The sequence below is a fragment of the Liolophura sinensis genome, chromosome 4 (genome assembly GCF_032854445.1).
Source record: "Liolophura sinensis isolate JHLJ2023 chromosome 4, CUHK_Ljap_v2, whole genome shotgun sequence".
In the NCBI taxonomy this organism is placed as follows: domain Eukaryota; kingdom Metazoa; phylum Mollusca; class Polyplacophora; order Chitonida; family Chitonidae; genus Liolophura; species Liolophura sinensis.
This window is the reverse complement of record NC_088298.1, coordinates 22540742-22557509: the sequence shown is the minus strand read 5'-3', so window position 1 is coordinate 22557509 and position 16768 is coordinate 22540742. Positions and strand designations below refer to the sequence as shown.

The 16768-nt window shown below is 40.6% G+C and overlaps 1 protein-coding gene across 1 annotated transcript; it reads left to right on the top strand.

Annotated features, from left to right (window-relative positions):
- Nucleotides 1–3813: 3813 nt before the first annotated feature.
- Nucleotides 3814–15786, top strand: LOC135464767 (E3 ubiquitin-protein ligase NRDP1-like). Its single transcript, XM_064742311.1, is given in 8 exon segments — nucleotides 3814–3976; nucleotides 7974–8067; nucleotides 11340–11639; nucleotides 12221–12352; nucleotides 13779–13858; nucleotides 14257–14281; nucleotides 14283–14499; nucleotides 15393–15786. Coding segments are annotated over 7 exon segments (948 nt in total). The 5' UTR covers nucleotides 3814–3976; nucleotides 7974–7977; the 3' UTR covers nucleotides 15497–15786.
- The last annotated feature ends 982 nt before the right edge of the window (nucleotides 15787–16768 follow it).

Here is a 16768-nt window from a genome sequence, read left to right as displayed (position 1 = left end):
ATCAATAAAAATATCAAAATCAGGTGAAAAGTACAAATCAGGGGCGAAATTTTAGGACATTTACCGTAATATGTACAGGTTCCATTGAAAATCTAGGCATTTTGCCACATGATGTACGAATGGACGTATACGATGGCCTGGTGTCCACAGAGGCGTTTACTGTGACCAGAACGGTCCTACTGCCTGGTGCCAGAAAAGGCAGAGACCTGGTGAGGCTTCGTGCCTGATGCCAGCAGGTGCCTGTAAAGTGGCTGTGTTCGGAGCCTTGCTTAACATTGTGGCAATAGGGACTTATTATAATGGTTTCTGTTTTTTGTCCTTTTTTGTGTCACGTGACAGGAGGGCGTGAAGTTTTCTGCCTGGCGTCCCAACGAAGCATTTAGAGATTTCTACCAGGGGCTAGATAGCATGGTGATATGACAAAAATAATCTTGCAAGAAAAATTAAAACGTGTGTGCGCATACAATCCAACGATCATATCAACAATCCCAGAATAGATGGTAATAAACTGAGAGCTTGGCTTTTTAGTTACAGATTAGCACAAGGAAAAGTTGTCGGCTGACTGTTCTGGACGTGGTGCATGCTGTGCTGTACTTGGATTGATGAACTTGACAGTGAGATAGCACCAATCAGATATGACAGCATTGCCTCCTTATACGTTACGCCCTACGTGATACATAAAAGCCAACAAAAAGTTAATAGCAAATAAGAGACCAAGACTTCTTCCAGTTCACCCATCGTATCATATGCTGAAAAGAGGACCGATTCGAGCCCGCAAAACCATTTCAAAAGGCTTATTTAGGGGGACAGAAATTAAAACACACACCGCAGAATTCGACCGGAGATATATGTACTTTAAATAAATAAAATAAATAAAGCTACGGTAGTGAAAATAGAAAGTTTCTACTTTCGTGAAGTTATCTGTTGATTGTTCTTTTAATACCGTATTTCATTAGTACATATATCGGTTTAAGATTATCTGTATTTGAGTTGTGATTTCTGGAAACCAGAACAGTGTTGTTTTTGATCAGCTGAAATGCTTTTGAGTACGTTTAGGCCTGCAGATATATCGTTATTGTAAACATTATATAAACCCGTCACCTATAGAAAATTGTCCTTTTCTATGGTAAACCGGTATAATGTTATATTTAGATCTGGATATTTGGTGTACCAGAATTTTTTTAAACTCTTGTTAAGGCGCATGTTTAATGAACTGATAGAGGGTTTTCAGGTTAGAGTTATATAGGGCTATATAATTCTCTATATAAAAAGTTGTAACTTGACCAACAGCTGCTTATTCTATTTTCCCATGATGCTAAAACTATATAGTCTACAGTTTTCAATACACGCTGCTGGGGCCTCTGTGGCCGCGAGTGGGTAGCGTGACAGCGCGGCACAATGACTCGGGAAGTTGTCACTAATGTGATTGCTTCGAGTTCAAATCCAGCTCATGTTGGCTTCTTCTTCGGTCGTACGTGGGAAGATCTGCTACCAACTTGTGGATGGTTGTGTGTTTCCTTTGGTTTCCTCCAACGATAATGCTGGCCGTCGTCACATAACTGCAATCAAATAAATAAATCAACACATCAAGGAAGATCTGCACGGGGTCGATTCCAAAAGCAAAGTCAGTTTTGGCCGAAGTCAAAAATGAAACCCTCATCACAGTGCTTAATTAAATAGTTTCTGGTTCTGCAAGTTGAAATTTCGACATACTTGCTTGAAAATAACGTTTATGAGGCGGTTTCATTTTCAAATTTCAAATTTCTGAAATTCTGAACCCAAAAGTAATGTCTGAAATATTTTTCATATTCCGCCTTAAACAGAAATGGCTTTGTGGAGTCGGCCACTGAAGCACAGTTCCAATTGATGCGTGAGTCACTTTATTAGCATATATGACTTCCCCACCCAGAGGCAATGAACTACGCTGTCCTAATCCAATGCAGTTCCCTTTAAATTAAACAATTATTAATTCATGTCTTACTAACGGGTGTTTATTGTAGGCCAGCTCAAGAGTATTTCATTCGCATGACGGTGCACTGCTCTTAACGACTGGAGGAACTGGACAGGGCATACGTTGTTGAATCCTTCACATGTATATATAGGGCAACTCTTCCAGGACTGTAAGGTCTGATCGTTCGCATATATATATGGCAACTCTTCCAGGACTGTAAGGTCTGATCGTTCGCATATATATATGGCAACTCTTCCAGGAACGTAAGGTCTGATCGTTCGCATATATATAGGGCAACTCTTCCAGGACTGTAAGGTCTGATCGTTCGCATATATATAGGGCAACTCTTCCAGGACTGTAAGGTCTGATCGTTCGCATATATATAGGGCAACTCTTCCAGGACTGTAAGGCCTGATCGTTCGCATATATATATATGGCAACTCTTCCAGGACTGTAAGGTCTGATCGTTCGCATATATATATGGCAACTCTTCCAGGACTGTAAGGTCTGATCTTCACTCCAATAAGAAAAACAGAGACTTCCAGTTTGCATCCCAGTTAATAAGCATCCGGGGCATGTATTTGTCGTGTTAAATTAGACTGACACGTTGGATGTATGAACAGTTGTAATCAAAGGACATTTGGGGTGACCCAAACCGATTTTAATTCTAGATCTCCCGATTTCGAGGCGGACGTTCTATAACCATTAGGCCACCAAAGCGGTTAGGCCTACTGGTGTGAAGGTAGGCAGTGGCAAGTGATCATTTATTGCCCCAAACATATACCTCACCATGCATGTAGTCGAGGTTTTCATGCAGTAACCCACCTGGTAATAGCAGACGTGTATACAGGACTACTACTGATACGGGAGCGTGTACTTATAGTCCTATATGCCTCCACTGTCCCTTTTCACCTAAAGAGATTACCGGTACCAATTAATGTAGGCCTATATCGGAGCGAAGGTGGAAGCATGTTGAACAAGGCCTAAGACGACATTATAGTCTGAAACAGTGATCTGACTTCTTGTCAGAAATAAAAATGTGTGACAAATCGTATACAGAACCTACACAGCCCATATACACCGTTCTCCCCATTTTTCATTTGACTGGTTAACAGTTTATTGCACTGGTCAAAGTTCTTCATAAGCCACTAAAACTTTTTTCATGCATAAATCTGTCTGCCTTTACATCATAAAAAAAAAATCAACAGCTTTTTAACTTGCTTTAGGGACTAATAAAAATGAACCCTCTTCACGTTTGACAATTTAATCAGTGTACTTCTGTACATGTGGACTGCATTATGATTCCTCTATATGTAGGCCTATTGACAGGCAAAGATGTGTTATGGACTGAGCAATGTTACCCAGGGGATATGACGTACCAGCGCAATATGTCTGTTAGTGGAGGGTTCGGATTTAAGAATTCTTTCCCTTTTTAAACATCAGGTCAGCTGTAACAATGTTTTAGATAGATGAACACGTTGCTGTACATAACAGTACCCAGGGCCTATATATTTTTCTTCTCAAACTGCATTTTGGACAAGTCCTTTGCAGTCAGTGGCGCCTAGGCCTATACATGTATGTACATGACTGTTGACTATATAAATCAGATTCATGTATCTAGGTTCTACATGCGGGTTATACATTGTACATTATACTTTATCCAATCCGTGCGCTAACATGCTTCAGGGAGATTACGTGAAAGGCCTCATATATGAACGACAATCCCATATAATGTGGCTTTTGAATGCGTTTTTAATTTATGGGTTCAACAGTGAATCGGAGCTCGGTCAGTGCATTTGATAATTTAGAGTTACGTCCCCATAAGAGTCATTACACTGTAGTCCACCAGGGGGTATCAAATCTGTCGTCAGAGGAAATATACTTTAAAAAGACTGTGAATGAAACGCATTTTTCTCAGAATATATCACGAAAAGAGCTCACACAAAGATTTGGCTGATGCTACAGCCGTTGGCTCTTTGAGCCAGAGCCTCTTGGAATTAATTCCTTACGGAAATTTGATGGCAGGTAAGATAAAACGTGCTTGTTATCTGGCCAAGCACTTTCATTTTCCGGCTAGCAACAACAACAACAGCAGACTCGTCGAAGCATTTATGCTGTCAAAAACCTTACGCTTGTTCTAAAATGTAAGCCCATACCATTTGGTGTGACGTCTCTGTTTACTCTCTGACCTGAACACAAAAGTTTAAGATCAAAACAGTTACATACATCGGCACAAACCAGATAAAAGCAGCAAAACCATTATAAGTTACGATAATGACCCGAACATAACTCGTAACCTCTGGCTGCAACAATTAAGTTAAACGTTGAGGCCTATTTTTAACAATTTCTGATATTTACCTGCCTCAACGTTTAATCATTGAATTCAAAAATCCAGTAGGTCCATTCAGCAAGGCAGTGATCAGAATTAAGTGATCCTTAGAAGCCAAATAGTCGCGTACGCCAATTTCTGGTTTGCATTGAAGGAAAAAGGATGCTTTCAATCACTCATACGCATTCATTCGCACACATTAAATCCATTCACACCAGTAATATGCAGAAACTCTGATAAAGTGTTGACTGTTCTTTCTTCCAAGTTGCGGTGTGCGTAGTGATACATCAGAAGCATCCAAAATCAGGATTGTACCCAAGGCCTCTTGATGGAAACATAGATAACGAACGAGATGCACACATGATCCCCTATATTGGCAAAATTGACTGATCTTCAGCTCACATCTACCATTGTTCTTTTTTCTCACTGTAATCCCTTAATCCTTCACTGCTATGTGTTGACACTAATCACTTTATATGCTTATATATAAGTAGAGTTGCTATGGTTGTTCACTATGCTTGAAAACGGTATTAGTATTTATACCGAAATGTTGCTTCCAAATAAACAGAAATTGTTATCCATATATCTAGTAATGTTATCCAGCTCAACTTCTAAATTCCTCTAATGGAGATTATTCTGTTTTTGGTGAAACATGCATGGTCCCTCGACAGATTTTTCTATTTCGATTATGCCCCTTTGTTTTCTGCACAAATGAGGAAGCAGGTGTTGCTTTACAGTACATTTTGACAGTTTACTTTTCAAGGGAAGGTTTCCCTAGTTCATCAGCCATGGAGGTGTATGTGTGTGTAGTGTTTCCATGGTGTTTACTGCCCATGATTTTGGGTTTATGCACCATACACTGACTACACTGCATGTCGCCACAAAGGGACAAATGGTAGGAAATCAATCTAGGAGGAGGATTTAAATATTTGCTGCAATGCCTGTATTTATCTGCCTCAATGTTTAATTGTTGAATTCAAATTAAGCGAACCACTTTGCGGAACGAAGCTGGCCGTAAAATCCACTCCAAAACGGCAGCACACGCAGATTTTTGGTGTACATTAAAGAGAATAGAATCTTTACTACCACTCCTGCAATTATAAATCCATTCCAGCATCAAAATGTTGTTGAAATCCACAGAAATATTTCCTTCATCTTCATCAAAATAACTTTCTACTGTCATTGCAAGTCAGGTGTACTAAAATCTCGGAGCCTTGCACCAGATGATACGGAAATCAACCTAACAAGACAAGGCCATGCAACCAGTCTTAAATGACAATGATAGCGATGATTTCATGAGTCATCATAGGTGTGGAATAGAAAGAACAAGTTGCCTGATCGGTTGAGCACGAAAAATTAATTCTAAAGATTTTCCAGTCAAGACTCCGGCTGTCATGTGAGCATCTGCTTGGTTATCCAGTGTATTGTAATTTAATCACACATACATGTAGATGTCGTCTTAATTAAGAATGCTAATGTTGCCACTCAGTTCAGTGACTTTTAAAACTATTTTCTATTGAGACAGGTGTCTCTGTGTTTGGGCGGTTAGAAAAAGTATCAGTGTGTGTCCCAGTGAATGGCGTTTAAAAATTCTGTCACAATCTCCTTTTCAGGGAAACTTTTTAAATATGTTTCATTATAAAAGCATCTTAACTTTTCTTTGTTTTGCAAAAAATGACTATTATTATTGAGTTTTAATCATTTGAAATATTATATGGGGAAAAAGGTATGTTTTCTAATTTGGTCCAAATTGGGTTTCTTGGCAAGAAAAATCCCTGGTCCTAATTCCTGAATAAAATTCAGTTATTTGAATTTTATTTTGGAAATAAAAATGACATTGGTTGGGATTGCCAATATCAGGACAAGTATAATCTTATCAGTATGTATAGACAGCATAATGTCCTCTGAGTACATATATGCTTGACAGGAAAAGACAGTAAAGTGTCCAAAATATTAAAGTATTTCAGCTACTTTTCACTTTTGTGATACATTGTCTCGGTTGTTATCTGGTTCCAATACCATTCTTGAACATGGCATTAATAAACAACCAACCAGATAGGTGAAATGGTTACCATAATGTTGCTACAGCTAGGTGTAGGTGTGGTTGATGGACAAGGCTGCACTCTAAGGCACTCTTAATAAACTGAATCCTTGTTTCTCATTAACTTTTCACATCTAAATTTTATGGGGAAATAATTAAAACACATGCAGGACTTGACCTGTCAGAATGTGTGGATTTTTATTTTAGGTTGGCTAGTGACCAGTAGGAGGGTTTATATCCAGATTTTGTTGTAAATGAATAATTATTAATTATTGGTTATTTTCCTAAACAAGGTCATGATAAACTAACAATTAAATAACAGAGGCCATCTAATGGTGAGCCTTTAGGAGCTGAGGTATTGGTCAACCTGTCTGGCCTTTAGTGGTTGTTCAAACATTGTACACCTCTACATATATACATGTAGCTGTAGATAATACAACACCAAGTTGAGTCATCTGCACCTTGGTCCTGGCTGGACTGTTACATCACATACCTGCATACACACACGTACACCTGTTGGTCTACCTTCACCTGTGGTCAGCCAGAGGTGAGATGAGACACAGGGCAGGTTAATTAGCATCATGCCTGTGGCATTCACCTCTCTATGTCAGGTATGGACCTGTCTAGGCTGATCTGGTTGATATCTGTCTGGGAATGGTAACATGCCTCACATGTACGGGAGCTGATTACCTACCTGTATGGGGTTTGTCTTCAGTGTGGACGGGCCTGGCTTCATGTAATCTAGTCAGTAGACAGGTATTTTTGGTCAAAGTGAGTAAACATGGCTACAAGAGCTGTCAACTATTAATACTTGGGAGGCAAACTCCGTCATTACTGCTCTGGTTCTGTTATCATGTTTTCATCAGACTAGGGTGATACATGTTGTTCTGCTGCAGTTGTGTTGCAGTTTTTTCTTTTAGATGTACATATATGTTAGTATCAGATTTCTGGGGTCGAACTCAAAGAATTTCTTTCACTGACACTGGCTCAAATGATGCACACTTAATTTGGAACCTTAGATAGGCAGGAAGGATTGACTTGTTATGCAGTCTATAAACATATGTGCACATCTCTAGATGAAAAGCAGTGAAGCGAGCCTCTGTGGCTTGTGGGTAGCGTGCTAGCGCAGCACAGTGGCCCAGAAGCCTCTCAGCAATGTGGTCACTGTGAGTTCAAGTCCTGCAAATGTGGATAGTCTTCAGTTTCACCAGGGCTCTGCTGGCCGCCGTGGTAGAAGTGAAATACTCTTGAGTTCTGTATAAGACATCAATCAAATAAATTAAAAAATGTCAATGATGGTGCTGACGTGACTGATGGATTAAGATGCTCATGGTGTGTGAAAATCTGAGCCGCCTGGACCCCAGGGGATTAGCCAGAAATCTGAAAGGGGCCATTTTGTTTATAGGGAGGTATTCAGATTACATTTTCTCCTTTCGCTTAAAAGTGGTGAAAAGAGGGTGTCCAGATAACACTAGTGTTTTTTTTTTTTTTTTTTAGTGGACAGTGGACGGGAAACTGGCTAACCATACGCTGAACCTAATGGCCAGTGGCTGGCCAAGTGCTATAAAGCATTGTGGCTAGAAATCACCTATAGAGTATTGGCAGAACAGATGAATAAAATGTATATTAATTTCCCCGATCTAATGTTCCAGGATAATGGGGTACGAATTGAACCGATTCCAAGGTGATGTTGATGAAGAGTTAATCTGCCCTATCTGTAGTGGAGTTCTGGAGGAACCCCTGCAGGTGAGTGCTTTGATGAAGAGTTAATCTGCCCTATCTGTAGTGGAGTTCTGGAGGAACCCCTGCAGGTGAGTGCTTTGATGAAGAGTTAATCTGCCCTATCTGTAGTGGAGTTCTGGAGGTACCCCTGCAGGTGAGTGCTTTGATGAAGAGTTAATCTGCCCTATCTGTAGTGGAGTTCTGGAGGAACCCCTGCAGGTGAGTGCTTTGATGAAGAGTTAATCTGCCCTATCTGTAGTGGAGTTCTGGAGGAACCCCTGCAGGTGAGTGCTTTGATGAAGAGTTAATCTGCCCTATCTGTAGTGGAGTTCTGGAGGAACCCCTGCAGGTGAGTGCTTTGATGAAGAGTTAATCTGCCCTATCTGTAGTGGAGTTCTGGAGGAACCCCTGCAGGTGAGTGCTTTGATGAAGAGTTAATCTGCCCTATCTGTAGTGGAGTTCTGGAGGAACCCCTGCAGGTGAGTGCTTTGATGAAGAGTTAATCTGCCCTATCTGTAGTGGAGTTCTGGAGGAACCCCTGCAGGTGAGTGCTTTGATGAAGAGTTAATCTGCCCTATCTGTAGTGGAGTTCTGGAGGAACCCCTGCAGGTGAGTGCTTTGATGAAGAGTTAATCTGCCCTATCTGTAGTGGAGTTCTGGAGGAACCCCTGCAGGTGAGTGCTTTGACAACGCTGGCTTTGTTCAATAATAGGAAAAAGTCTTGAAGCCGTAAAAGGAATACGGGCAATAATAAATGTGCCCAGAGGAACTGGCACATTCCCATATTTGTTACTAGTGTTATTATTATTACTAGTGTTGTTATATCTTCAGTCGGGGGCCTCTGTGGCTCAGTTGGTTAGCGCGCTAGCGCAGCGTAATTACTCAGGAGCCTCTCACCAATGCGGTCGCTGTGAGATCAAGTCCAGCTCATGCTGGCTTCCTCTCCGGCCGTAAGTGGGAAGGTCTAGCAGCAACCTGTGGATGGTTGTGGGTTTCCCCCGGGCTCTGCCCGATTTTCTCCGACCATAATGCTGGCCGCCATTGTAAAAGTGAAATATTCTTCAGTACGGCGTAAAACACCAATCAAATGAATAAATACATGTAAATAAATATCTTCAGTCTTTGTCTAGCCCCAGGTGGCTAGTTCAACTCCTCTCTTTCATCTGGACTGGCAGAGTATCATAGCCACAGCAGCAGCCATTGACAAGCCGTGCTCCGTTTTCTCGTTCTTTCCAAGCGATTTTTGCAGTCCAAAACAGGTGTCAACTTTGGCCCTTACCTCTCAGCTCGCCCGCACATGCATTGTCCCAGGTGTATTCCATTCAATAATGGTACACTAGCCCCGTATTCATGACATGGCAAACCATTTCTAAACCAGACGGCCATTAGCTTCCTGTTTTCAGGTTTAAGGTGCATACATGATCCAGGAACGATAACTCTTTCAAGGCCCATAACTGTGGTGAAGGAAATGTGGCTCTTGCTTTAGCAATGACTGTGAGGTGAATTTAGGTCTAGTTTGTCCTTAGCAAGTGGAATATATGTAGGATGTTGCATGTGGGGCTGAGGTGAGAGGTAGGGCCAAAGTTGACACCTGTTTTGGACTGCAGCCATCATTTAGAAAAGGCTTGTCACGCATGGTGTGAAACGGTTTATAATTTACCATTTCCTGGTGCTGTGGCTGATAATCTGCTAATATAAAGAGAGGAGTTGAAACAGCCACATGTGGCTAGTGTTTGTCAAGGGTTTGGTTCAGTCATCTACGTGACAGTCACTGGTGGCTGTTGATGTGACGTCAAAACGTTAAGGCAGCTCATTCAACGGACTTCAGCCTGTGACAGGCCGGGTGGAAAATGGTAGTAAAAAGGAACCAGGGCTTAAACTAAGCAGATTCATTGCATTGCCCGGGTGCTCCCAAATATGGATGAAAATGTTGGCTACATAGGCACAAATGCACCTGAAGTGCCCTTTGGGATCAAGAAAGGGTATATACCCTGCAACAGTTAAATGTACAGGTAGATTTAGATAGGGTTGAGACCGTTAATCACAGGTGCACATGGTAGGAGGCCTCTAGTCACCTACTGTGTGCCGCTGTGAGAACAAAGGTATGAGAACAAATCCCCAGGGACATAATAATGTCTATGTACATGGCATCCAAATACAACACTGGTTAAACACCTGCCTGTTTTAAATAATATGTAAAATGTGGATCTTGGGGAGGCTTTGTTCAGAGATGGGGTCTGCTGTGGGTAGGTGGTGAGAGGTGTTAATGAGTAAATGATTGTGACTGTGGGTAGGGATGAGATATCTACATGTACTGCATGATTACATACCTGTATGTGTATATGCTCTAGTACAGGTTTGCCTGGTGAAGTCATGTACATGTACAAGAACCGTGTCTAGTGAGATGTGAAACTGTATGTTCGCTAGTATTTCAGCAAGGTAAGCAGTGGCTGCCTGAGTAATACAGTAACAAAGAGGATTGTCTTTGAATCATTGGACACACAAGCATACAGTTAGCCAGAGGGGGTGTCTCTGTGTCTCTGGGAATGAGATGCCCTGATTTCAAATTCTGGCTAGTTTTATGCAGGTGTCGGTTCAAACCTGGCCTCAGGCAAGGAAGTTTTGAGATTCCCCAGCCTCTGTTGTTCGTGGAGTATTGATGGCGATAAGTAATCATCAGCACTAATACATGTTCACCATTTTGTTGTTCTCGGAAGACCATGTTCTTTGCATGTTCCCCCCATTAGTATGCCCTACATATATACATGTACATGAATCAGCATAGACTGCTCACATGGAACTTGCTGAAAATTCTTGCTTCGTGTGTAAAAGTGCAACAGTTACTTGCAAAAGGCTGATGGTTCACTTTTCACACTGTGGGTTGGTTGTCATAGCGTACTGGTCTCCATTGCATAACTGAAATATTTTTGAATATGACAAAATAAATATGCCTCAGTAACTCTGCAGTACCATCATTTTATCATGTTCATGCTACGTGTATTTTGTACAGTTAAAAAGTAGTCTCTTTGGCCATACATGAGAAGGTCTGTCAGCAGCCTGCGGATGGTCGTTGGTTTCCCCCCTGGTTCTGCCCAGTTTCCTTCCACCATAATGCTGGCCGCCATCATATAAGTGAAATATTCTTGAGTACGGCTTAAAACGCCAATCAAATAAATAAATAAATATTAAAGTAATAGGGACTGGCTTGAAACAATTTTTGTTATTGGTGTTGCAGTTTCGATTTTGTCAGTTTAACCAACACTTTCATATGCAAGTTTTTTATTGCTTCTTTTCAGGCCCCTCAGTGCGAACATGCCTTTTGTTCGACCTGTATTTTAGAGTGGCTGACACGACAACCCACCTGTCCTGTAGATCGCAACCCTATCACTCCCAACCAGCTCAAACCAGTTCCCCGCATCCTGCGGAACCTGTTGTCGCGATGTCAGATCGCATGTGATAACGCCGGTTTTGGGTGCACAGCAGTGGTGAAACTGGACATGCTGCAGTCACACCTCCAGGAATGTGAGCACAACCCAAAAAAACCAGTCCATTGTGAGCTGGGCTGTGGGCTGGTTGTGCCCAAAGATGAGTTGAAGGTAGGATAGGTTGTGAACGGTGCAAGTAAGAGCATGAGTAAGAGATTAACTGATACAAGTAATTGGTACATGGTTTCCTTGATAAGAAAGGTGTGTGTTTATTGTTCTGTTATGAAGTGTGGCATTCTTGTGCTAAATGCAGTAGGTTTCTAAAGTGAATTCAAAAATTGTATCAAAGTTTACAAAACTTTATACAGAATATAGCTAACATGAATTATGAATGATGAAAAGCCTTATTGTACAGTATCTACTCATGAAATACGTGTGTGAAATGTCGAAACCAACATGAAGGTAAACATAAATATGTGATTTTAACTTAGAACATTGTTTGTGCACCATTAGCACGTTTGTTGGATATTAAAGTAACACTAAAACTTTTATAATTCCTGAAAAAAAACCACAGACTAGGTATTATTGATGTTGTAGGGCTGTTAGTATCTGTCTCAGGCATTTTAGCATTGGCGTGCCTCAAGGAAAACATTGATTTCCCAGCATATGCAGAATTTTGAAAAAAAATATTTTCCAGTCTGTATGACCACTGCTGTTATACATGTAAGTCATTCATTTTTGTTTGTTTGTAGGACCACAACTGTGTTCGCGAGCTCCGCACTGTAATGCAGCAACAACAACAGAAGATAACAGAAATACAGACAGAGGGCTCGGAGCACAAACTCCAGATCAGCGAACTGAAACGCGAGGTCCACCTGCTGAAGGTTTGTCATGTTGTCTGCAGAATTTGTACACAGATATAAACATTATAGAACCGTTTTTAAAAAATGGTTGCTAAGGACAAACAGGAAGTCCACCTAGTGAAGGTTTGTCATGTTGTCTGCAGAATTTGTACACAGATATAAACATTATAGAACCGTTTTTAAAAAATGGTCACTAAGGACAAACAGGAAGTCCACCTAGTGAAGGTTTGTCATGTTGTCTGCAGAATTTGTACACAGATATAAACATTATAGAACCATTTTTAAAAAATGGTCACTAAGGACAAACAGGAAGTCCACCTAGTGAAGGTTTGTCATGTTGTCTGCAGAATTTGTACACAGATATAAACATTATAGAACCGTTTTTAAAAAATGGTCACTAAGGACAAACAGGAAGTCCACCTAGTGAAGGTTTGTCATGTTGTCTGCAGAATTTGTACACAGATATAAACATTATAGAACCGTTTTTAAAAAATGGTTGCTAAGGACAAACAGGAAGTCCACCTAGTAAAGGTTTGTCATGTTGTCTGCAGAATTTGTACACAGATATAAACATTATAGAACCGTTTTTAAAAAATGGTCACTAAGGACAAACAGGAAGTCCACCTAGTGAAGGTTTGTCATGTTGTCTGCAGAATTTGTACACAGATATAAACATTATAGAACCGTTTTTAAAAAATGGTCACTAAGGACAAACAGGAAGTCCACCTAGTGAAGGTTTGTCATGTTGTCTGCAGAATTTGTACACAGATGTAAACATTACAGATTTTTTGAGAAAAAAAGAAAAAAAAACAACAAAAAGAGCAGGTCACTGAAGTCTTCGAGTGAACTCCATGCACCATATTGTCTCCTTATAGGCCCTTTAGGACGGGGACTGGTGGTTAAGGTACTTGTTGGTTACCTATATTTTATGCATATCTTTACAAGTGGGAAAGTTTGTCAGTGACTTGCCAAAGGTCAGTGGTTTAACCTGGTCACTCTAGGGTTTCCTCCATCCATAAAACTGACTGCCATTGTAAAAGTGAACATTTACTGAGTATGGCATTAAACAAGAATCAAGTAAATAAATAAATAAATTGTGTCGAAAGATCGCATGTTTTCACTTTTATATGGCTGGAATTTTTTTAAAAATACACTTTCAGAGGCCCTAAAATATTATTTTCAGATCAACACTTAAGTTTTTTTGGGTAATCAACAAAACTGCACAAAAAAAGACTTCCACTTAGCCACAAGCAATCAAGCAAAAACATGTAACATGAAGAAAGCTATACTTCAGGTGAAGTACATGTGTGTACAGACCACATGGCATAGCCTATAAAGGGTTCAATCTTTAGGAAAACAGATGTTTTCATCCAGTGCTGGAGAGTTTGTGAGCGATGTACAAAGCTAAAAGTGTACAGGGTGACCAGCTCTGTTTTAATGTTTACAGGAGTACATGAAGTCTCTGAGGGCGTCCAACCCTCGACTGAGGGAGATCCAGACAGAAATGGAGAACTCGGATGTATTAAGGTGAGTCTTGTTGGCTTAATGTTCCAAGGGCTTGATCTAGCTGCACATGGCAGCCTCTTGATGTCGTGTTCTGGAATCCACCTCTAGCTGGCTTAGTTGTATAAGGGGCTGCTGTCGTTGTCCACGACTAGCGCTTGACCATTGATGTCATGTCCTGGAATCCATGTCTTGCTGGCTCAGTGGTAAATGGGACTGCTCTCTCTGCTGATGACTGCTCTTGACCAGTGATGTGATGTCCTTGCATCCATGTCTATATAATCATGAACAGGAAATTGTACATCAAGTGAACTTAAACAGGTGTGTCGTGTGACTTTCAGCATCTTTTCTCCTGATCCAAATGTGCCTTCTTGCTTTGTATTTTATTGATTGTCTTTTTTTTCTTGTTGTCCCTCTGGCAGGTGGCTGAACAGCTTACAGCCTGCGGCGGGTGACACGCTGGGGTGGCATGATCTCCACGCCTGACGCCGTGCTGCAAGCAGTGATCAAACGTGCACAGATGGACAGCGGCTGCCCAAGTCACATCGTCAATGAGCTGATGGAAAACGCTCATGAGAGGAGGTGGCCGCCTGGACTCAGCACACTGGAAACGCGCCAGCTCAACCGACGCCAGTACGAGAACTATGTCACAAAGAGAATACCTGGTATGTGCTTTTTGGCTGTTACAAAATAAGGCAAAATGTTGTGAACTACAGTTGTATTGCAGATTAAGAGTGTTTAGGCAAAATGTTGTGGAATAAAGTGCTGTTACAAGGTAAGGCAAAATGTTGTGAAATAGAGTCCTGTTACAAAGTAAGGCAAAATGTTGTGAAATAGAGTCCTGTTACAAAATAAGGTAAAATGTTGTGAACCACAGTTGTATTGCAAATAAAGTGTGTTTAGGCAAAAAGTTGTGAAATAGAGTGCTGTTACAAAGTAAGGCAAAATGTGAAGTAGAGTTCTGTTACAAAATAAGGCAAAATGTTGTGAAATAGAGTGCTGTTACAAAGTAAGGCAAAATGTTGTGAAATAGAGTGCTGTTACAGTTTGAGGAAAATGTTGTGAATGAGAGTCCGTTACAAAGTAAATGCAAAGTATTTTGAACGTGAGTGCTGTTAGAAACTGAACCAAAATGTTGAAAATGAGAAGCCTATTACAAAGTACGTGTAAGGTAAGACAAAATGTTGTGAAGAGGAGTTCTGTAGGCAAAAATTAAAGGCAAAATGCTGTGAAATGACAGTGCTGTTATAATATATGGGAAAATTGTGTGAGGGTGATTTGTATGAACTCTACAAAGTAAAAGCAAAATGTCGTGAAGAGGAGTTCTGCTAGAAATTACGTACGGTATTTAAGTAGAAGAAAGCTAAAATATGAAATAAGATTCAACAGGTCCAACAACTGAAAATGTGCATAAAAATGATTTCATAGATTTTTTTTTATTTATGAGCCTCAAAAAATAGACTGTTTGAGCTGAATGTTTGGGTCATTTACTGTATTTGCTTGAGAATGTGAAATTAACCCATCATTGGCTGAATTTCTCTGTTCACTCTTTTTTCAGGGAGACAAGCCGTTGTGGTGATGGCCTGTGAAAACCAGCACATGCCTCCAGATTTGATATTAGAACCAGGCCTAGTCATGATATTTGCTCATGGAGTGGAATAGGCTGGTATATACATTCATGCCTTCATCATCAGAGAGGGTATAGGAGAAGGGAAGTAATCCACAAACTACGCAGAAACATGACACCAGATGGCAGGACAGGGAAATCACAATACCAGTAGGATTTGAGGAGGAGGTGGGGTTTTTTTCGAAAGGAAACCAAATGAAGTCTCTTTTCTAACTTGAGTCCTGCATTGCACCTGAAGTTTAGCATATTTCAGATGTCACAGTTTGCTTAATTCTGTTTCATTCAACCACGTTATGGGGCCACATTGATTGATTGTCTTACTATAAAACTTCAAAAATATCACTTAAAGGCATTTTCATGGTTCTGAAAGTGCGTTTTTACATACCAAACCTAAAGAGAAATACAGTGAGTGTTTTTATGCTGTGTACAAAACAGTCTGCAGTCTGCTGCCTGCACTGTTTGATTTGTGTGGATATTCTGCAGTGTTTAACATTTTGTTAACTAATGAGAATGTGATATTGATGATGTTAAACTTGAAAAGAATGTTGTTACTCGAATTAAGATGGCCATATTTCCAAGGGAGATAATGTGATAATATAGGTACAGTAGCTATCTCCCCTCGCTCATAGGTTTATTTGGGCAGAGGACGGAAAGGTTGAATGTGTTTTGTGTGATATTATAAATTATTTAGACAGAACATGAAAAAATGCTTTTTCGTGCGAAGAAGATGCCATATGCCTAAAACTACTAGTTGTGGTATTCATAGATGAATCAGGTGTGAACCAATTCTGATTCAGCGCCTGACATGACAGATGACTTGATTCACATGAAGAGTCATCCTAATAGCTGGATTGAATAGTTACATGTGGGGTACAGGTATTCAAACACTATCTGATTTCAGCGCCTGACATGACAGATGACTTGATTCACATGAAGAGTCATCCTAATAGCTGGAATTGAATAGTTACATGTGGGGTACAGGTATTCAAACACTATCATTACAGCACTTTCTGTGCTCTGTATGAACGCTTTACATCACTGCCACCACTAGCAATTTTTGTACAGAAATCTTGAACAAACACCAAGGTTACAGGGGTCACTGATGAGATACGAAGTTGTACCTGAAAAATACGAAGACTGTGTCTCAACCTTTGTTTCTATCATTACTTAAATTGCCCGGGATCCTCTCGCCTATCCAGTGGCTGTGAGTTCAAGTCAGTTCATGCTGACTTCCTCTTTTGGCTGTATGAGGGAGTGTCTTCTAGCAAACTGCAGAATGATCGTCCCCCTCCACCCCCCCCCCCCCC